Consider the following 17862-nt stretch of genomic DNA (forward strand, 5'->3'; position numbering starts at 1 on the left):
AGGGAATTGTGACAATGAAAATAATTTATTATTGTGCTTATACGACTTATTGTAACACGCATTGTTCATCGGATGCACGTTGCGAAGAGTCTTCTATATCCTTGGTGGCTAAAAGCCCTTTGGTGCTTTCGGCTTCCTTCATCCATATTTGTACCTATTGACGAGAAATGTATAAATATATAATAAATAATTGAAAATCTGTGCACACGACATCCTCAGTCCTTCCAATTAATTTCAACATTTTCCAGCCGAATTTAGATAACCATTCATCGTAAGTATTGATTAAGAAGCTCAACATTACTTTTTGTATTGATTATTTGAAGTCATATAAATATCTAGAGAGGGTGCGTCTGTTAAACCGAGAGTATCTAAACTCTGAAACTGTGGAACGACGATCAATGTGTATATACACATTGACTCCAACTCCATATCGCTAAGATAACACACATTTAAAAATGTCCCGTAGATGTCCCTTACTGTAACACAATAATGCCTTAATCTTCCGGCAGCGTATTACTGCACTTAAAGGCCGACGACTGGCCACCTCGTGTAACATGTTCGCGCTGATACATTATAGAAGAATAGAATCCGTTTCCTCATATAGCTTTCTTATACATAGCGAGCAGATAAACAATACAGCAAAATCAAGCTTCACGCAGAGTATGTATTAACCGTTTGAGTGCCACTGATGGTCGCAAAATATAGTCGAAAAGCACCGGATGACACGATCGTATTTCCTGTTTTCTATCTGACGCTTCGGTTCTTCACTCACCCTTCATAAGAGAAGTTCGTAAAGATGACGCATGATAAATCCAGACGATATAAATATATGTATAAAGTCGGGACGTATGAAAAATGTCTTTAAGACGTCTCAAGTCGCGAACGGGCCACTTTGTGACGCCACAGAGAACAACAAAGTAGTTTGCCCGTGTTTAAATACGTCTTGTGTTTCGATTTTAGACATTATGTTGTCCAAGAAGTTTTCTGGCTTTGATAAAGCCTCTTCGAGTTGCACACTGACCGTATACTACACTCAGATAAAAACCCCAGCTTTCTTACTTTCTTACTACTTTTCGAGTGTATTTTTGTTTACCACGCCGGTATAGATTCCCATACAGCACAAACCAAAGGATAACTCAAAGACATCCAAAGAACGTCTCATGTTCTAAGAACGTCCCTTGGATAAAGTATGCTGGCACTTTTGAAACTGTACGGCACTTTGAAACTGTACGGAAACAGGCGATCATGCATTGCACTAAAACGTTTGAAAATGGACCAAAACGTGGACGCATGTATTCGATATAAATGAAGCGAATGTTACTGAGATCAGTGAGAAAGATATTCGGCACTATCCCGGCGGAAGTGTTAAGATAAGACCTCGATGCGTATAGAGCGCGAGTATTTTTCCATAAATAAGCGGTTACACTGGCAACATTCCCACTCAAAATTGTTTCTCTCTCTCTGGCGTGCGTACTATCATTCACAGACCGCCGAATGTCGCGCAATTAGCCCGTGTTTTTCGGCAGAATTCTCTTACAAGTTTCTTCGCGCTCGCTTCGCCGTTTGGTACTGACACGCGCGGCGACAAGCGGACAATCTAAATGCCCGAATCCTCCCTCCGTTTTCAATGACGAAACAGACCATCACCCGCGCGCAAGTCGCCGGCTGGACCGGGCGAGACAATTGCGAGTCGCTCGATTGGCTCGCGTCCACCGTTAAAATACGTGTACTACGATCGATTGTAAATCACCTGTTTGTGTAGTAAATCCCGTCTCCGTCCTGACGGTTCCTTGCCCAGCAGGGGCACCAGCACGCTCAGACACGACTGAAATTTTTCCAGGGCGAGAGCATAGTTACCCTCAGCAAGGTATTGTTCAGCGACCTCTCCTATTTCGAGTGCGTCTGTCATACCCGTGGTACTCTTACTAAGGAGTCCTACCGACAAACAGATTGTTTCACGGCCACCGTTAATAATTGATGAGTTTACCATGGTGCGTGATCTCGTATTGCGACGGTATCGAAAATTGATGCGCGCAATCGAAAAACACGATCGACGATATAGGGCATTTCCTTTCAACAAGGAAACACGGAGAGAAACTATATCACAATTGAACACGGTGCACGGGTGTTTGATGGGACACTTGAATTTTCGAAACAGTCACTAATTAACGATAATGTGCTAGAGATGTTAACAAATGTTACATATAATGTTTTCGAATGAAATAGGTTTTGATCGCCCCAGGAACGATTAGTAGTGTCATAAAGTCTCTAATAGCCAATTATAAAACTTCGAATATCATTAATCATATTCCTAGAACGATTCACATAAATCTACTTTAACTACCTTAAAAGTTGAGAAAGTAACGATATAATACAAACGCAATTCATTGTATGCGAACGCTGTGCTCCTCTCTGAGAATAACGCCCTTTGCAGGGAAGTGCCTGCCTTGCCCTCAGCCGACGATCGCTTATCCTGTCCGTCCACGAACACCATTTTCAATGTTTCTGCTCGTCTTATGTAATCGTTTACACGCTGTCGTAATATTTCCTTTCGCTTTGGATCGCTTTCATCTAATTGAACGATGCACAAATAATATAAATAACGATTCATTCGTTGTGCATACGTGTGTGTGTGTGTGTGTGATTTACATGAAAATTATTTTAGTCGAGAAATCGATCGTGTTTAAAAACATGCTGAATGTCGCACGAATAGCGGCTCTTACTGGTCAAAATTGGGATGAAATATCTTAGGGCCTCGCAGTAGAGATAAAATGCTTCCTTTAAATTCCTCTCGGCGTCCGCTCCGACGGCTTTATGTACCAACGCCACCGCTTTATCGTAATTTTCTCTGGTAGGCGCGTGCTCCAAGTCCAAAAAGTCATGAGCGAAAAATCCATCGTACGTTATCCGATCGGCGGGATTATGCTTGAGCAAAGCCATCAGTAAATCCTTACATGTGGCCGACACATGAGCCGCCTTCGGCATCTACAGTGAATAATTTGTCGATGACTCATGATTAAAGAATTATGTTAAAAATTGTAACGCAAATTAATATGCATATAGTCTTGACGCGCGCGCGACGACGGCGGCGGTTGTCGATCGAGTTGACCATCCACACAGCACACTTTGTCCGAGGGACGTTCCGTTTTTAGGGACGTCTTCTGGACGTCTTCAGGAACGTCCCTTGGAGATCTGTGTTACATGGATAGTTTTTAGACTTCGAGTCTATTTCGCGCGATCGCAAAAGCCAATAATTTCGTGAGAATCGAGGCGAAAATTTCGAAACTGCGCAGCACGATCGTAAAAGTTAGGGGGAGGAAAATGGCAAGAAAAAAGAAAACTAAGAAAACGGGAGAAACTAAATAAATAATTAATGTGTAATCTTTCTTTGTAATCTTCTTCTTTGTGAATAAACTAGACTAGATCTTGCGAGCTTTTAGAAAAGTAGCGATAAGATAAATATTATCGACGGACCTCGATAGGTCGGCAGTCTTTGATCTTTTCCGCAAGTTCCTGGAAACTACTGCTAGAATAGGGAGCTTTTCCGAAAAGGCACTCGTACATAATCACACCTACGCTCCACAGGTCGACACGGGCATCGTACTTGTGCTTCAGCAGCATCTCGGGCGCCATGTAAAGCGGCGAGCCGCGTATCGCGAACTTGTGTTCCGAATTCGTGAGGTATTGCGCGAAACCAAAATCTGAAAAGGCGATTAACAGACACCGTGACGATTCATCCTGCCGAAGAGACCTCGCGAGTTCCTTGCGAAAAGAGAGACAGCGGGGGAGACTACCAACCTCCAACCTTGAGCACCAGCCGGGGTTTTTTCATCAGCAGCAAGTTCTGCGGCTTGAGATCCATGTGACAGACATTGTGATCGCGCAGATATCGCAACGCCAATGCGAGCTGTTGCAGAAATCTGCGGCAAATGTTCTCGGGCAATCGGCGCTGTTTCTTTATGAAACTTGACAAGTCCCCACCGTCGCAGTATTCCATCACGATATATATATGCCTATATTTATACACACTTATTGCTATCTTTTTCCAGGAGAAAGAAGCGTGATAGTTTACATAACGTGAAAGTGCAATCTCCTATCAGATTGCGCGTCTGCGTTAACTCTCGTCGATGACTGCGAGATAGGGTCGGCAAAATTCCAGAATTTTTCGATAAAGTCCACGCCAGTGGTAAGATCTGGTAACTTCCGGAAAGAAACTGGCAAAATCTGGTCTTTTCTATTAAAAACGATAAAATAAATAAAAATCCTTTTTATATGAATATTCTAATTCACGGACAAACCGAGGTTTTAGCTGTGATCCTCCGCGTAACAATCTGGATATCGATCGTGGAATTTTTCTCTAAGGTGGAAATGTAAAAAGTGAAAATTCCAAATATTTTCAAACCAGAAAATTGATTTTTCTTTCACAAGGAGGCTTAATCATTCTACCATTTCGTTTGAAGAATGTATTGGTCCGGGGGCCCGAACGAATCACTGACAGTCAATTTTTTCAGATTTTATAACGACGAACAATGTTTTGAAACCTCGACTTGCTGTTTTGGAATCTCACTATACAGAGTGTCCCCCAGGAGGAAAAGTCAATATTCTGGGAGATCATAGTATCGGTCATTTTTAACAAAAATGTTTTTATGAAGTGTGTGTATCTTAATTGGTCTAGTTTCAGAGATATTAGCGATTGAAAATGTCTAAAGTTTTCTTTAATTAATAACTCAAAAATTTGCGTGTTAATTGCAAAATAATGAAGAACTTATTTTACTCAGAGAGTGGCCTAATCTATACGACAGTTATTGTACCTAATGTAACGATGGACATCATATATTAGGCCTTTTTTACAGTTTTTGCCAGTTTATTCCATCGGATAAAGTCTAGGACAGGAAAAATCGAGGTTTACCGCGGTTTTTTCCACCTACTGGAATTTTCCGGCGAACCCCCGCGAGAGGTTATTATTATTGCATAGTATCTCGTAAGGTCTCATGTCAACGAACCCTTCGTCCCAGAAAAAGTCTCTCATCTCTACGATATGCTCGTGCTTGAGGACATTTAACAGCTTGATCTCCGTCACGAGATTGTCGATCGCCGATTTCGAGAGTGAACCTTTATCCACGCACTTGATTGCAACTATCTCCCGACTCCCGCCCTGCAAGCCGATCATCGAAAAGGCCGATAACGACTTTGGAAATGCGAGATGCAAGTGCATTTTCATGGGAGAACGTCAAACTTGAGAACGATAGTATCACTTACGCTGATATTTTTTCTGGAAAATACACGTCGTATCGGTCGCACAGAATTGTAAAAGCTTTTACAAAGTACGCGCGAAAATAAATTAAAACATTGCTCGATGTGTGATGAGAATGATAAAAATGGTCTTAAAAATTTATGAGAGTATTTATATTAGAATTACGCAATACTGCTCTCTTTTTTGCATTGAAAAAACCTAGTGGCTTTAAGTAGACTTTTCTGTGCGGTAAATATTTTCTAAAGAGAAATTCGTATATTCTCAATATTACGAATTTAATACTCGTCACACAATTGTTTTAACATATACAAACAAATGTCTACTTATATGAAGAAAATATCATATATTGTACATAATTAATACTAGTAAAAATGCCTCTAAAAGTGGCTTGGGGATTAGCTGATTGGTTAAGAAGTCACGCTTTAAGACAGTTTTACCGATGAAAGAGTGTTGAGAATACGGGTCATCATGATTTTGTGCCCCTAGCGTTCTCTTTTCCTCGCGCGTAGGCCACGCGAGCGAGAGAAAACGCGAAGGGCACAAAACAGGGTGCATCCTTTTCTACGTGCACCCTCAAATAAACCCTCGATCTGAAAATGTCTATGATATACGCAACATGAACGGTGGACACTTTCAGTGAACTGACTCTGATGAATATCGGAGCGCATTCTGTACGTGTGATAAGATCCACGTCGCATAAAAAAATACAAGTAATTAAATGTAAGCGGTATGCAAATTAACCAATCACAGGTGATTATTCTTCGGCAGTATCGGGAATGATCGACTGTGATTGGTCAATTTGTTTACTACTTCCGTTCTTCTGTGTTCCACACATCGGCAACGTAAATAAACGCATGCTTGCCGCGATCCTGCCGCTCGATACCACGCCATTTCCGACTCGAACCTCAAATGTGCAACGCACGTACCTTCTTGAATGCTTTGTACACGCTCGCATAGCTCCCGGTGCCGATCTTCTCCAGCAGGCAATAATCACTCACGGTCGGTAGGCTCATTTTCCTCGCGGGACGATTCAATCTTTCCGCGACATTTGTGCCGGCACGCCGTAAAGTAGCGAGGGGTTAATGTGTATAGTTGACGCTACAGCACGCGCCGCTCGTGCGCACTGAAGTGCTCCGACATAGACGTGATCACGTGTCATCAAGATAAAAACTACGTCTTGCGGACGAATCTGGAGGTAAATCATATTGAATAAATTGACCTTTTGTGTAATTTTCCAGAGCGCTGGCCACTGTCACGAGCCAGTCACCTTTGGAACAGCTTTTCAGAACAAAAGACGCGTAGAATCGCGGACCACGTGGAATCGAGCCCGCTCTCATTCACTCTCCTTCTCTCTCTCTCTCTCTCATTACACGAACTAATCACAAGTATGTTCCTTCCTTTTCGTGGCGAACAAACCCTCAAGATTCAAAGTTCAAGTATCTCGACGCGGCAACAACGCACTTTAGAACGTTTTTGTAGGTCCGTTTGTTTTAACTGAACTAGGGTTGCACTGGAACTTCGTTCCTTTTCTCTTCACGCTAATTTATACACTTGTTTAACTCTAAAGGCAAAAAGTGCAATCTAATTCTGCTAAAACAATTTCGTGGGTACAATGCACAGTGATCAGATAGAGAGAGAGAGGGGGGGGGGNGGAGGAGAGAGCGGGAGAAGCTTGTGGCGCGCCAATAAGCGTCGCAGGGACAAATTTTCTGGAAAGCACAGTGCGATCTGAAAGCTCGCATCCGCGCGATCTCATCGCGCCGAGGACAGATTTGTCGCGATCCGATCATCAGCTGCGTGCGCGCGCGGTACATACGCTGACTCGACGGCGCAGGGACGCAAGCTGGCCGGCGGAACGACGCGACGTGTGTGCATGCGTGCTTCGCAGTTCGGCACTATCCGTTCATTCTCCGCGCGACGTAGGATATATCTCGCGAATTTCGCCGTCCCTTCCGAACTCGTTGCCGGTGTCCACGGTTCTTCCCCCTGGTTCGACGACGGTGGCGACGGGAGGAAACGACGGCGCGTTCGATCGTCGAGGGACACCCGATGCGTCGTCGCCACGGACGTGGCAGCAGTGCTCGGGCTATAGACTCGCGCTCTCCCGAGGTTTTCTTTCATGGCAAACGGTGTGTCCGACTCGTAACGCCGCGTACCGACCGCATCGCCGTTGCAATGGGCGAGAACGAACGCGCGCATGATAACGCGATAACATGGCCTCGTAGCTCTGTGCTGTGGTGGTGCTCGTGAGTGGAAACGTTTCGCGACGAATACACGGAGAGGAGCACTGGGAGAGGGACACTCTCTCCTCACCTGCAGCGCATTGCTCTTCCTTTGTCTCTGACGTGATAGAGGACGTTTCGACAACAAGGACGATGATCGCGTCGCGCTAATCGTGTGTAATTTTACTATTCCCGATTCGTTCGTCGCTGCGTGCGCGCGCGCGGGCTTCGCCCGCAAAATCGCTCGTTACGATTGCCAAGCGAAATATCGGGTCGCCAACGCACTCTTTCCGTCTCTCTCTCTCTCTCCCGACGTTTCTTTCATCGCGCGCACGACACACTGCATCGTGGTATGCCTCATCATTCCCTGGATCGAAAGTCACTCGCTTTTCAAGCTTATGCGATTAAGATTGAAATCATACGAGTAACTCTAATTATAAAGGCAAGCATACAATGGCTTTGATTACAACGGCCCCGACCTTGGGTTTATTCGTGTGAGGCTGGAAATCGTCCACAATTTTCGAGACATGAGAATGGTGAAGCGTACATGACACACTGTGTGTGTGTGCAAGCACAGCGGCGGGATCAAGCCGTGTGAGATGTCGAATCCTTCCCTCGAGGTTTATTATAGCGCTGGTGCACTGGTTATCGAATCCGAGTTGCAATATACACTCGTCCTTGTGCGGCCGCGATATTTATATCGGACGAAAAATCCTAGTCTTTCGATCGCGTCCGCTTTTAGGAGCGCGCAACCGTGTAGTAACATGCACACATGCTTGTGTTGTGTATGTATGTGAGAGAGAGAGAGAGAGACAATCTGTCAAGGTGGGACGGACGCAAGAGTGGCCTCGACGAAACTGAAACCTCGCGACGTAAAATATCAATCCCGCGAGCATGCGTTGTTAATAATCCGTCGCCCATTCGGCGACAGTACCGTCGGCTGTCGGTTTAGCAGTTGTATCTCTGTACGCCGTGACATTAGCTGTCAGTGCGTCAGCTGCCGGAGTGTCCGTTTCGGATGTTTTGGCAGCTGATTTCGTCCTCTTTCTCGTCCTGTAACAGAAACGTCTGAAAATTCCGCGAGCCTCTGTACATACTGCTGAAAGAGAGAGAGAGAGAGAGAGACGCGATCGCGGGAGTCGGTCGTCGCGAAGGTGACGCGGGACCGTCCGCGCTTTATTCGGGGAAGTATCAAGGAACGGTGACGTCATGTACTGAAACATAAGCTGTTTTCACCTCGTTCCGTCGTAGCATCTCGCAAATCGCAGGTGCAAGTGAGGTCGGGTTCTCGGGATCGCAAATTACACCTCGTCGGGACCGTCGAATTGAAGGGATCCTTAAAGTAAATTCCGCCGGATAATTGTGTGTACGTATCGCCGCGATTGGTACGCGAGTTTGTGCACGCATCGATACAGTAATAACCTTGTTGTAATGTGCATGTGTTAATGTTAATGTGTGCTCTTGTGTATTAGCATATCAGTCGTAAACGAGAGAATTAATCGAGCAGCGCGAGCCGACGAAGACTCTCGCATCGAATGCTACGCATATTGATACGACGCATACATTGACCAGGGAGAAGCACCAGTGTGAGAACTGTTTTGCGCGACAATGGATTCGGAAGAGGAAACGATTTACGACGATGTCGACTCCGGTAACGAGTCGAGCGGCGATGATGTTGACTTTGCCATGGAAATAGAACCTGGTAATCCGCGTGAACGAGCCACCGATGTCGATGACTATCCCTTCGAAGTGCTTTCCACAGAAGAGATTGTGCAACACATGGTTGATTCAATAAAGGAAGTCAACACGGTTGTTGAAGTAAGCAATGCGAGCTCTTAAATTGTTGTTCCTGAATGGGATAAACATACTACGTGTGTGTTAATCTGCAGATACCAGCAACGACCACACGTATTTTATTAAATCACTTCAAGTGGGATAAGGAGAAGTTGATGGAGCGCTTTTATGATGGCGATCAAGAGAAGCTTTTCGCCGAAGCACGTGTTATCAATCCATTCAGAAAAGGTCCTTTAATAAGTAGAAGTCGATCTTCCCAAAGCTCTTTGGTAAATACTTATTTCAACTGCATCACTCTTTTCTCATTAAACACAGATCAGGAAAATTATATTACATATTATATATATATTGTATAGTATATGTTGTATATTTTTGTTTGTCTAATAGTCTAAAAGAACGTCGACAAATGGCACAGAAGAGTGCGGAATTTGTTTTATGATCCTCCCATCCTCGGTAAGTTTATATTGATATAACGTGTTAAAAAAGTGTATATATAGAGAAGCGAAGATATGATGGAAAAATTTGTTTAAAATGTTAGATGATGACTGGTCTCGAATGCGGGCATCGTTTCTGCACCGGTTGCTGGGGAGAATATTTGACGACTAAAATTATGGAGGAAGGAGTTGGACAAACTATTGCATGTGCTGCTCATGCTTGTGACATCTTAGTTGATGATGCTAGTGTTATGCGGCTTGTCAAAGATTCCAAAGTTAAACTGAAGTATCAGCACTTAATTACCAATAGCTTTGTTGAAGTAAATATTCGTTGATGATTATCCATTTATAAGATATTGCAAAGTATACGCACTTGTTACATTTTTCTTCCTTTTAAGTGTAATAGGTTACTAAGATGGTGTCCCTCCCCCGATTGTAATAACGCTGTTAAAGTGCAGTATGTAGAATCAAGACCGGTTACTTGTAAATGTGGACATACATTCTGCTTTTATTGCGGCGAAAACTGGCATGACCCTGTCAAGTGCCATTTACTTCGTAAATGGATTAAAAAGTGCGATGACGACTCGGAAACGTCAAACTGGATCGCTGCTAACACAAAGGAATGCCCGAAGTGTAATGTTACCATCGAGAAAGATGGCGGATGTAATCATATGGTCTGTAAGAATCAGAATTGTAAAACTGAATTTTGTTGGGTTTGCCTCGGGCCCTGGGAACCACACGGCTCTAGCTGGTATAATTGTAATCGTTACGACGAAGAAGAAGCTAAAGTAGCAAGGGATGCGCAAGAAAAGTCCAGATCAGCTTTGCAGAGATATTTATTTTATTGCAATAGATACATGAATCACATGCAATCGCTCAAATTTGAGAGTAAACTGTATGCCAGCGTGAAGGAAAAAATGGAAGAGATGCAACAGCATAACATGTCATGGATAGAGGTATATTAATATGATAACAAGTAATAATATATAGTGAGATTTTTCTCGAATTCAATACTAATTTTTTTCGTAATCACTATTCTTCATATTTTTCAGGTACAATTCTTAAAGAAAGCGGTTGACATTCTGTGTTCATGTAGGCAGACACTTATGTACACCTACGTTTTTGCTTATTACGTGAGAAAGAACAATCAATCTGTGATTTTTGAGGATAACCAAAAAGATTTGGAAAGTGCCACCGAGTGTCTATCTGAATATCTTGAAAGGGATATCACAAGTGAAAATCTTGCAGATATTAAACAAAAGGTTCAGGATAAATATAGGTAAGATAGTAGAAGTATATATATATATATATATATATATATATATCTGTGTGTGTGTTTACTGCTAGGTAAACAATATATTTTATTTGCAATCATTTTTATATATTATTTGCTTTTTAAGATACTGCGATAGTCGAAGGAAAGTACTTTTAGAACATGTCTATGAAGGATACGAGAAGGAATGGTGGGACTACAAGGAATAGAGAATTTTTACTAGTTTTACTTCTTGGGGTGTGACACACAAATCCTCTTCCTTCCCACTTCTGCCCCAGCTGTGATAAACTAAGAAAACTAACAAGAGACAGAAATGGAGCATGTCACAAAGTGATAAACGTTATATGCACTTTAAAACACATATAATATAGTTTGTGGCGACACGCATAACATCGTTTATGATAAATATTGAGAACTCGACCTATTAAAATTCAATCAGATTATCAACAAGTTGACAATATTTTGATTTGTGCTTGCTGTGTGCTGTTCATTATTGTACAGGTTCTTATCCTTGATAAGTATCCCATTGTTTTAAGTAATTTTAAGAATATTTGTTATATTAACACGAACAACAAGCGTCATTAGATTCAGCAATATGTTGCGATGTAGAATGGGATCTCGGCTACAAAATTCGTTATTTTATTCGACATATTTCACCAGCTTTTATCAGTAACACATCAGGATTTTTTTGCATTTTATAAGTTTGTTCTGTATCTCATTATTTAAAAAAGTAGCTATTTTAGATGTAAACATCCCAAATGAATCAGGTACAACCAAGACGAATCATCTTCACTGTTTTGCTCTGTTTTGGACCACGATACGTCCAGGCTACAACTGCCAATCTTTAAGAGACACTAAATTACTATATACGTATCGTCAGTGCTATGTATTAATCTTTAATGATAGAACTTCCTATTCTTGCTTGTGTATTGCTTCGAACAAAGTATATATACTTAAATATAGAACATCTTGCTAGATAGTGAAACTGTAATACAACACGTTCTGTTTTTTTATCCTATTTATATTTGTTTCACAAATCTCTCTGTCTCTCTCTCTCTCTCTCTCTCTTTCTCTCTCTCTCTCTTTCCCCCCACAGTTTTATAAATGAAGTGTTACTTAGTTACTCATACTGACGTCACGCAACGTTAAAAGGGGCCAAGTTTGTGATATCTTTGACATGCACCATACTCCATCTTTACATGTTAAATTAGAACACTGTGGTTGTCAAGCATTACAAAAAAATACACCACTTTTTTTTTTTTTTTTGAAGAAATTGGGTTGTTATAAGTGCTGAATCGCAAAATTTGTCTTTGATATAGCTTACAGTTATTTAATCCTTTCGTTACTAAGAGCAACTACAGTCGCCCGGCCCATAACAATCACACGGTGTTATTTTACTCATGCCGATGCAGTATATTAGTTGATATAACACAAATACTGCATGTGCAATCTTGTTTACATCACGTTAGACGCCGCTTGGGCATCTGTACTATAAGGTGGTTTTTCAGGACTCTGCCGTAACGAAAGGGTTAAACGCGAATCTAATATGCTGCATATAATTTGCAAATATAATATCCTGTTCGTAATAGTGTTCCTTGGAATATTTTGTATGGTAGCATCGATGAAGATAATGATTATAATCCTACGTGAATTTTATATATTCAGATATTTTTAATATTTTAATTGTATTTTTAATTCATGGCTTAGTCTTTATCTACCTTTTTATTTTATTTGCTCTCTTGTTTTATTTAATCTGCTTATACAAACCATTTGCATAACGCTGACGATATGTTTTATATAACATTAGCTAACTAATTAAAGATTGACGATTAAAATGAAATTATCACTTATTGTCAATGTAAGTGGTAGATGAAGTGAGTTCCATTTGTACAGTTAACATAGTTATATATTCACATATAAATATATAATAAAAATAAATATAGTAATATCAATAATGATAAAGTAAAAAAGTAGAGAATTTTGAAGATTTATTGAGCGAGAATTGTTAATCCTTGCTATTATGCACATTAGGGTCTGCGATAAAAGTTAAAATGCAGTTGTTTTCTGTACAGTCGCAAAATTTGATTAGAAAGAGATAAATGTAAGAAAATTGTTAGATATAATCGTCACGTGTTCTGCTCTAGTTTGTGATTTTATATATTCTACCTTCATTTAATTTGTAAATTACAACAGCATATTCGAAATCCTCTTTGCAATACCGATAAAAATGAAATCTGAGTATCCAAAATTTCTTGTACACGAACCAAACTTGAGACTTTGAACGGTGTCCTCGAATTTGCGAGGCGTAGTGCGTGGCGGGTATAAAAATTGGAACATTTAGCTGTCAAGTCATCAAACATATCTGAGAAGGCGCTACTACAACTGGTGATGCGAGCTTTTAATTGCATTTTGACATAGGTTGCAAACTCGTGTCAAAGACTTCTCCATCCATTCGTCTTTGGTATATGCATATATATATATATATATATATATATATATATATATATGTATGTATATGTATATTCATGAATATTTGATAAATGGCAAAACCTACGCGATAACAAGATAAACTATTTTAGTAGTATAGTATAGGAAAACTGTGGCTTTACTTTTGTAGTTATAAACCGATATCACACACTGTCATCTCCGTGAGATATCTAGATAGATTTCTCATCATTGTTCGGTGTTGTCTTTTGTTAACATTACAAATGCATAATATATATTGTAAATACTACAATATATATATTGTAAATCTTAAAAATTATATAGAACTTGGTAACCTTAACGAGTATAAAAGTACGAGATTTTGAGATGCTGAAAAATGACGATTAATATATTTCCTTGACAGAACTGTACCCCCCTTTCTTTGGTTAAGAAATAAAGAGACGCAAGTTATCCCCTTAGAGAGCATCCTCTATTATATATTATATTATATATACTCACTACATTAGCCGTGTATCCAAAATGTTTATACATATAACTAAAATTGTTCACAATTGTGAAAATCAATAAGCTCGAAATATTTTTAATAAGCATATAGAATGTAACCTTGTTTAAGTGGTTAAGTTATTTTCAATAAAATCATCAGTGTGCGCGCGAATGAGATAAATTAATAATTACGCCACTCGGAAAACTACTGGTCTGTACACAACATATCTTATGGAAGAGAGTTACTTATTTTCGAGCGTACAAACATACGGTAAACATAGTATCGAATATCAATGTTCTTTTTATTCTTAGTTAATTGATACTTTAGATTACATAGATATGGTTAAGAGGATTATGTTTATTGCAGTGGGGGAATAATATTTATCTTATGTGAAGTTATTATTTTTGATTATTTTGCGAACGTATATACATTAGAAGTACGTCGTTTACAGTATTTCGTAGTGGTTAAGACTGATCCTCTCTGACGTAATGCAACAGTATCTTAAGATTTATCGCTTATAATTTATAATGACATATTAAAAATGCTCCTCTATATTGACTCAAGGTCGTATTTCTCCAAGTCTTTCCAGGAAACAAACTTACATTATGTATCAATACAAGCCTCCGTATTACTTTACGAACGTTTATTTGCAGTAAGTGTGAACGTTTCTCATAAAATTATGCTCAAATTTTCACAATAGTAACATACGCTCTACCCTGTGAATTTCCATTGATAGTAGTATTTGATAGTGTTTTGCATGTGAAAAAATTACTAAATTTAGATCGATAAACTCTACTATTCAGCAGATTATCTTCTTACAATCTCATTTTTCCTCGTTTCGATAATGATTATACGAATAGTTCGTTATTTTGCAAAAGTATTTATTCTGAATATGTGTATAAAAATTTTTGCAAGTGCAGTTGGGATATACCAACGTATAAGAAAGTAGCCTATCACGGTACATTTCATAATCATTCGTTATCGGTATTACATATATCTCTTAAAGTTTAAGAATCTGTGCGATCAGTTCTGACCCCAAACGTGTTTGAAAGAAAATTTATTATTTAATGTAATATATCTCCTATCTAACATACATATAATATACATATAAATTATAAATAAATAGATTACGTCTACCTAAATTCAATAGAATTTCGAGATTCTCCGTTTCATATAGAGCTCTAAAGCGACAATTTTGAGTATTATTGTTAAAAATTACTTCAATATAAAATATCTATTATGTAAAATTAAATAAGATATTCTGCCTACTAATTTCACTAGTTCTTTTTTTTTTCTTTTTTTATAAGGTATTGTAATAGGAAACTAGCGTCATTGTCTGTCGCTCATACTATGTATGTATTGGCTGGAGTTATATAAAATGTGGGACGATTCTAAGCCGAGTGACATTGATATGAAAATTATGTGTGTCAACGCGTTGAAGTATCTTTTGTTAATCTCGTATATTGCCCGATAGACAGTGGCGAGTACACCATTTGGATCGTTCCGATGTCCACGTTGAAATGTTGTAATAGTACGTTATACGAATCTCCTCATATTCCTCTCGAGCGTGTTCCCGTAGAACGTAAGTACGCGAAGATTTCTTGGACGAGACGCACTCAGGCCGCACGATCTCGCGAGATCCCATCAGGAAGTTACCGACAAGATCGTGGCGATTAAACCGAGGGTGGCTCCAGTCATCAACAGACTTCTCCAAATCGCCCCACTGACCTCATCCGCCACTGGATACTCTATGCACAACTGCTCCTGCAAACACACAAGGTAGACATGTATGCTTCGTGCGAAAAGTATCCTTCGAAAACACCCGTGTGTACTCACCCACCCACCGTAGCCTTTGATGAAATGCGCCATGTTCTCGCCGACGTATCTCGAAACGTACAGTGGTAGCTTCTTCTTAAGAGTGTGCATTCTCTTATCTCGGGCCCATAAGGCTAATCTGCCCATGAAAGCGTACAGACAAACAATCTTGGCCCATGTGATGACGCCATGCAGGAAGAGTTCGTTGGCGACTCCCATAAATGCCTCGTATGCGGTGTCCGGTACAACGTTCAAACGGTTCACCATACTTGCAAAGAGGATGCTGTGCTTGTTGAGCATCTGATAAACGTTGTGCCTCATACTGCGCGATATCGGGTCCCGAGATATAAGATAGATATCCTCCTTCAACAAGTACCGCATCACATCGTTAGCCAGGCTCTCCGCGGTCGACTCGATGGAATCCTCGTGGATATCGTATCGTAGGGGTGGGGCCAATTGCGGGAAGAGATATTGCAGCCGAATCTGAAAAAGTCTCATTGTAAGAGACGAGCACAGTGTTCCGCTGTGTACGTCACAGATATACGTCGGCGCGAAGTCGCACGAGAGAGAAAGAGAGAGAGATTCAACGATCGCGAAGACGCGCTTGATGTGAATTTCAACGAATCGATGCTTGACATTTGACAATGGTGCGACAGCTCCGCGCGGTGTAGAACGGAACACGAAAAAAATATATATATATATATGTATATACGATACCTGGCAAATTTCGAAGAAAGACATAGCGCGGTTAGTAGTACCGACCGCATATCGGCAGACACCGTCTTCGTCGTCGTCGGCGGCTCGCTCGTTCGACGACGAATTCCTGTTACCGGGGGGATCGCATTCCAGAATGCCGCCCACTCTGGAATGCAGTTCCCCCCGCGCCGAGGCACCGTGCCCCTCTCCGCCCTCCGCGCCAACGATCCCATTGTTCATCACGGTTCCGTCGTCGCCGGCCATCCTGGAGTCGGAACACGCGAGGGAGATGTCTCCTTCCGAGTCTTCTATCCAGGTCGTCGTACGGTCCTTATCGTCTCCGCCGTTGCGTCGTGACACACACGCGTCGCTCTCTCTCTCTCTCTCTTTCTCTCTCTTTCTCTCTCTCTCACATTTCGCGCTAGTCTCCGGAATCGTCGTGAATCGATCGACGAGCCGGATAAACGAGCGCGCGGCCCTCGAAAAACTTGAACCGACCGACGAACAGCCTGCCGACGAAACACTCCGCTCTCTACTTTCCCGCGGCCATTTCCGAAGCCGATGTCGAGAAGCCGAAACCGCGCTGTTCCCTCCTCTCTCGCTCCGCGCGTCGCACCTAACTCTCCCGTACCGCTCCCTGGCCTGCCGATGCCGCCAACCAGTCGACTCACCGAATGTTTTACATCACCACCACTACCGCTTATCTCTACCCCACCGCGCGCCGCGTAGTGCCGGTGACGTAGCTTAGCGGTGCTCGAACACTTTCCGCTGCTCCGGATAGATGGCAATTGCTCACCGACACTCTGTGCACGATCTCACGGGGATGTTCACGCCGATTCGTCGTGCCGTCCGCACGAATCCAGATAGAAGAGAAAATTGCGCCGATGTCGAAGTGACGTCGACGTGAACGAGAGAGGATGATGAGAATCGAGAGAGATTTTACAGTCCCCCGTCACTTTCCTCGTCACTCCTCACGTCACTCCGTCCGTTCCAGCTGGATCGAACGGGCTTGAGAGCCGCTGGAACGCCGAGTCGACCCCGCACTCACACCATCGCAGCGCGTGCTACACCTTTGCACACCACCGTGCAGACTCTCTATGGATCATTCACGTTTTCTCCCCACCAGAGCGCCGCCCCGACACGTGCACCATGTGCATACACGCGCGGCGCGCGGTGTGTTGGTGTCGCCGTCTCTCTCTCTCTCTCTCTCTCCCGCACCCGCTCGTCTCCGAGGCGCCGCCGATAACCCTTTCTAGCGCGCGCTCTCACGCACGTGCGCGAGCGAGCGGATTATCTGTGTGTGAACGGAGCGGAGGAACGGAATTTTCGATGGAACGCGGAGTTCCTCCGTGAGATGAAGCGCACACCTCTCGCATGGATTCGCGTAAGGCGACCGGGCGTAAGTTTTAACGAGCGTCTTTAAATGCATCTTGATCGAGACTCGC

General features: G+C 42.0%; 3 protein-coding genes across 11 annotated transcripts; 1 reads left to right on the top strand and 2 right to left on the bottom strand.

The window, feature by feature from the left end:
* Nucleotides 1-6: 6 nt before the first annotated feature.
* LOC106752036 (serine/threonine-protein kinase ULK3) lies at nucleotides 7-8032 on the bottom strand. 8 transcript variants are annotated; one of them, XM_014633404.1, is made up of 10 exons: nucleotides 7956-8032; nucleotides 6522-6815; nucleotides 6181-6443; nucleotides 5004-5155; nucleotides 3799-4013; nucleotides 3475-3701; nucleotides 2724-2985; nucleotides 2380-2571; nucleotides 1751-1935; nucleotides 7-154 (listed from the first exon to the last, which is right to left on the bottom strand). In XM_014633404.1, exons 3-10 carry the CDS (start codon nucleotides 6265-6267, stop codon nucleotides 47-49), a joined length of 1428 nt encoding a protein of 475 aa, XP_014488890.1. In that variant the 5' UTR covers nucleotides 6268-6443; nucleotides 6522-6815; nucleotides 7956-8032; the 3' UTR covers nucleotides 7-46. The 8 variants fall into 8 exon arrangements, with proteins under 8 accessions (XP_014488890.1, XP_014488888.1, XP_014488889.1 ...); XM_014633402.1 differs by lacking the exon at nucleotides 7956-8032 and adding an exon at nucleotides 7568-7647 and having other exon boundaries at nucleotides 6522-6841; XM_014633403.1 differs by lacking the exon at nucleotides 7956-8032 and adding an exon at nucleotides 7568-7641.
* On the top strand, nucleotides 7562-14464 carry LOC106752035 (protein ariadne-1). Of its 2 annotated transcripts, none has more exons than XM_014633400.1 (8): nucleotides 7562-7649; nucleotides 8949-9294; nucleotides 9366-9539; nucleotides 9658-9723; nucleotides 9809-10024; nucleotides 10103-10660; nucleotides 10757-10983; nucleotides 11105-14464. In XM_014633400.1, the coding sequence occupies exons 2-8, from the start codon at nucleotides 9085-9087 to the stop codon at nucleotides 11184-11186; spliced, it is 1533 nt and encodes a 510-aa protein (XP_014488886.1). In that variant the 5' UTR covers nucleotides 7562-7649; nucleotides 8949-9084; the 3' UTR covers nucleotides 11187-14464. The 2 variants fall into 2 exon arrangements, with proteins under 2 accessions (XP_014488886.1, XP_014488885.1); XM_014633399.1 differs by lacking the exon at nucleotides 7562-7649 and adding an exon at nucleotides 8751-8842.
* Nucleotides 14189-17089, bottom strand: LOC106752039. The gene is made up of 3 exons (XM_014633410.1): nucleotides 16439-17089; nucleotides 15743-16204; nucleotides 14189-15670 (listed from the first exon to the last, which is right to left on the bottom strand). The coding sequence occupies exons 1-3, from the start codon at nucleotides 16679-16681 to the stop codon at nucleotides 15551-15553; spliced, it is 825 nt and encodes a 274-aa protein (XP_014488896.1). The 5' UTR covers nucleotides 16682-17089; the 3' UTR covers nucleotides 14189-15550.
* Between the last annotated feature and the right edge of the window lie 773 nt (nucleotides 17090-17862).

Source organism: Dinoponera quadriceps, unplaced genomic scaffold, assembly GCF_001313825.1.
Source record: "Dinoponera quadriceps isolate SergipeBrazil2010 unplaced genomic scaffold, ASM131382v1 scaffold424, whole genome shotgun sequence".
In the NCBI taxonomy this organism is placed as follows: domain Eukaryota; kingdom Metazoa; phylum Arthropoda; class Insecta; order Hymenoptera; family Formicidae; genus Dinoponera; species Dinoponera quadriceps.

Bases quoted from the DNA above. Each gene is read 5' to 3' on its own strand.
- LOC106752036 (XM_014633404.1), bottom strand. From the start codon at position 6,267: ATGAGCCTACCGACCGTGAGTGATTATTGCCTGCTGGAGAAGATCGGC. The intron at 2,986-3,474 runs GTCCGTCGATAA...TATTCACTGTAG, and splicing joins AAGACTGCCGACCTATCGAG to ATGCCGAAGGCGGCTCATGT. The intron at 2,572-2,723 runs GTAAGAGCCGCT...TCGTTCAATTAG, and splicing joins TTTCATCCCAATTTTGACCA to ATGAAAGCGATCCAAAGCGA.
- LOC106752035 (XM_014633400.1), top strand. From the start codon at position 9,085: ATGGATTCGGAAGAGGAAACGATTTACGACGATGTCGACTCCGGTAAC. The intron at 9,540-9,657 runs GTAAATACTTAT...TTTGTCTAATAG, and splicing joins GATCTTCCCAAAGCTCTTTG to TCTAAAAGAACGTCGACAAA. The intron at 9,724-9,808 runs GTAAGTTTATAT...TTAAAATGTTAG, and splicing joins TTATGATCCTCCCATCCTCG to ATGATGACTGGTCTCGAATG.
- LOC106752039 (XM_014633410.1), bottom strand. From the start codon at position 16,681: ATGGCCGGCGACGACGGAACCGTGATGAACAATGGGATCGTTGGCGCG. The intron at 16,205-16,438 runs GTATCGTATATA...AGACTTTTTCAG, and splicing joins CTTTCTTCGAAATTTGCCAG to ATTCGGCTGCAATATCTCTT. The intron at 15,671-15,742 runs GTGAGTACACAC...GTGTGTTTGCAG, and splicing joins TCAAAGGCTACGGTGGGTGG to GAGCAGTTGTGCATAGAGTA.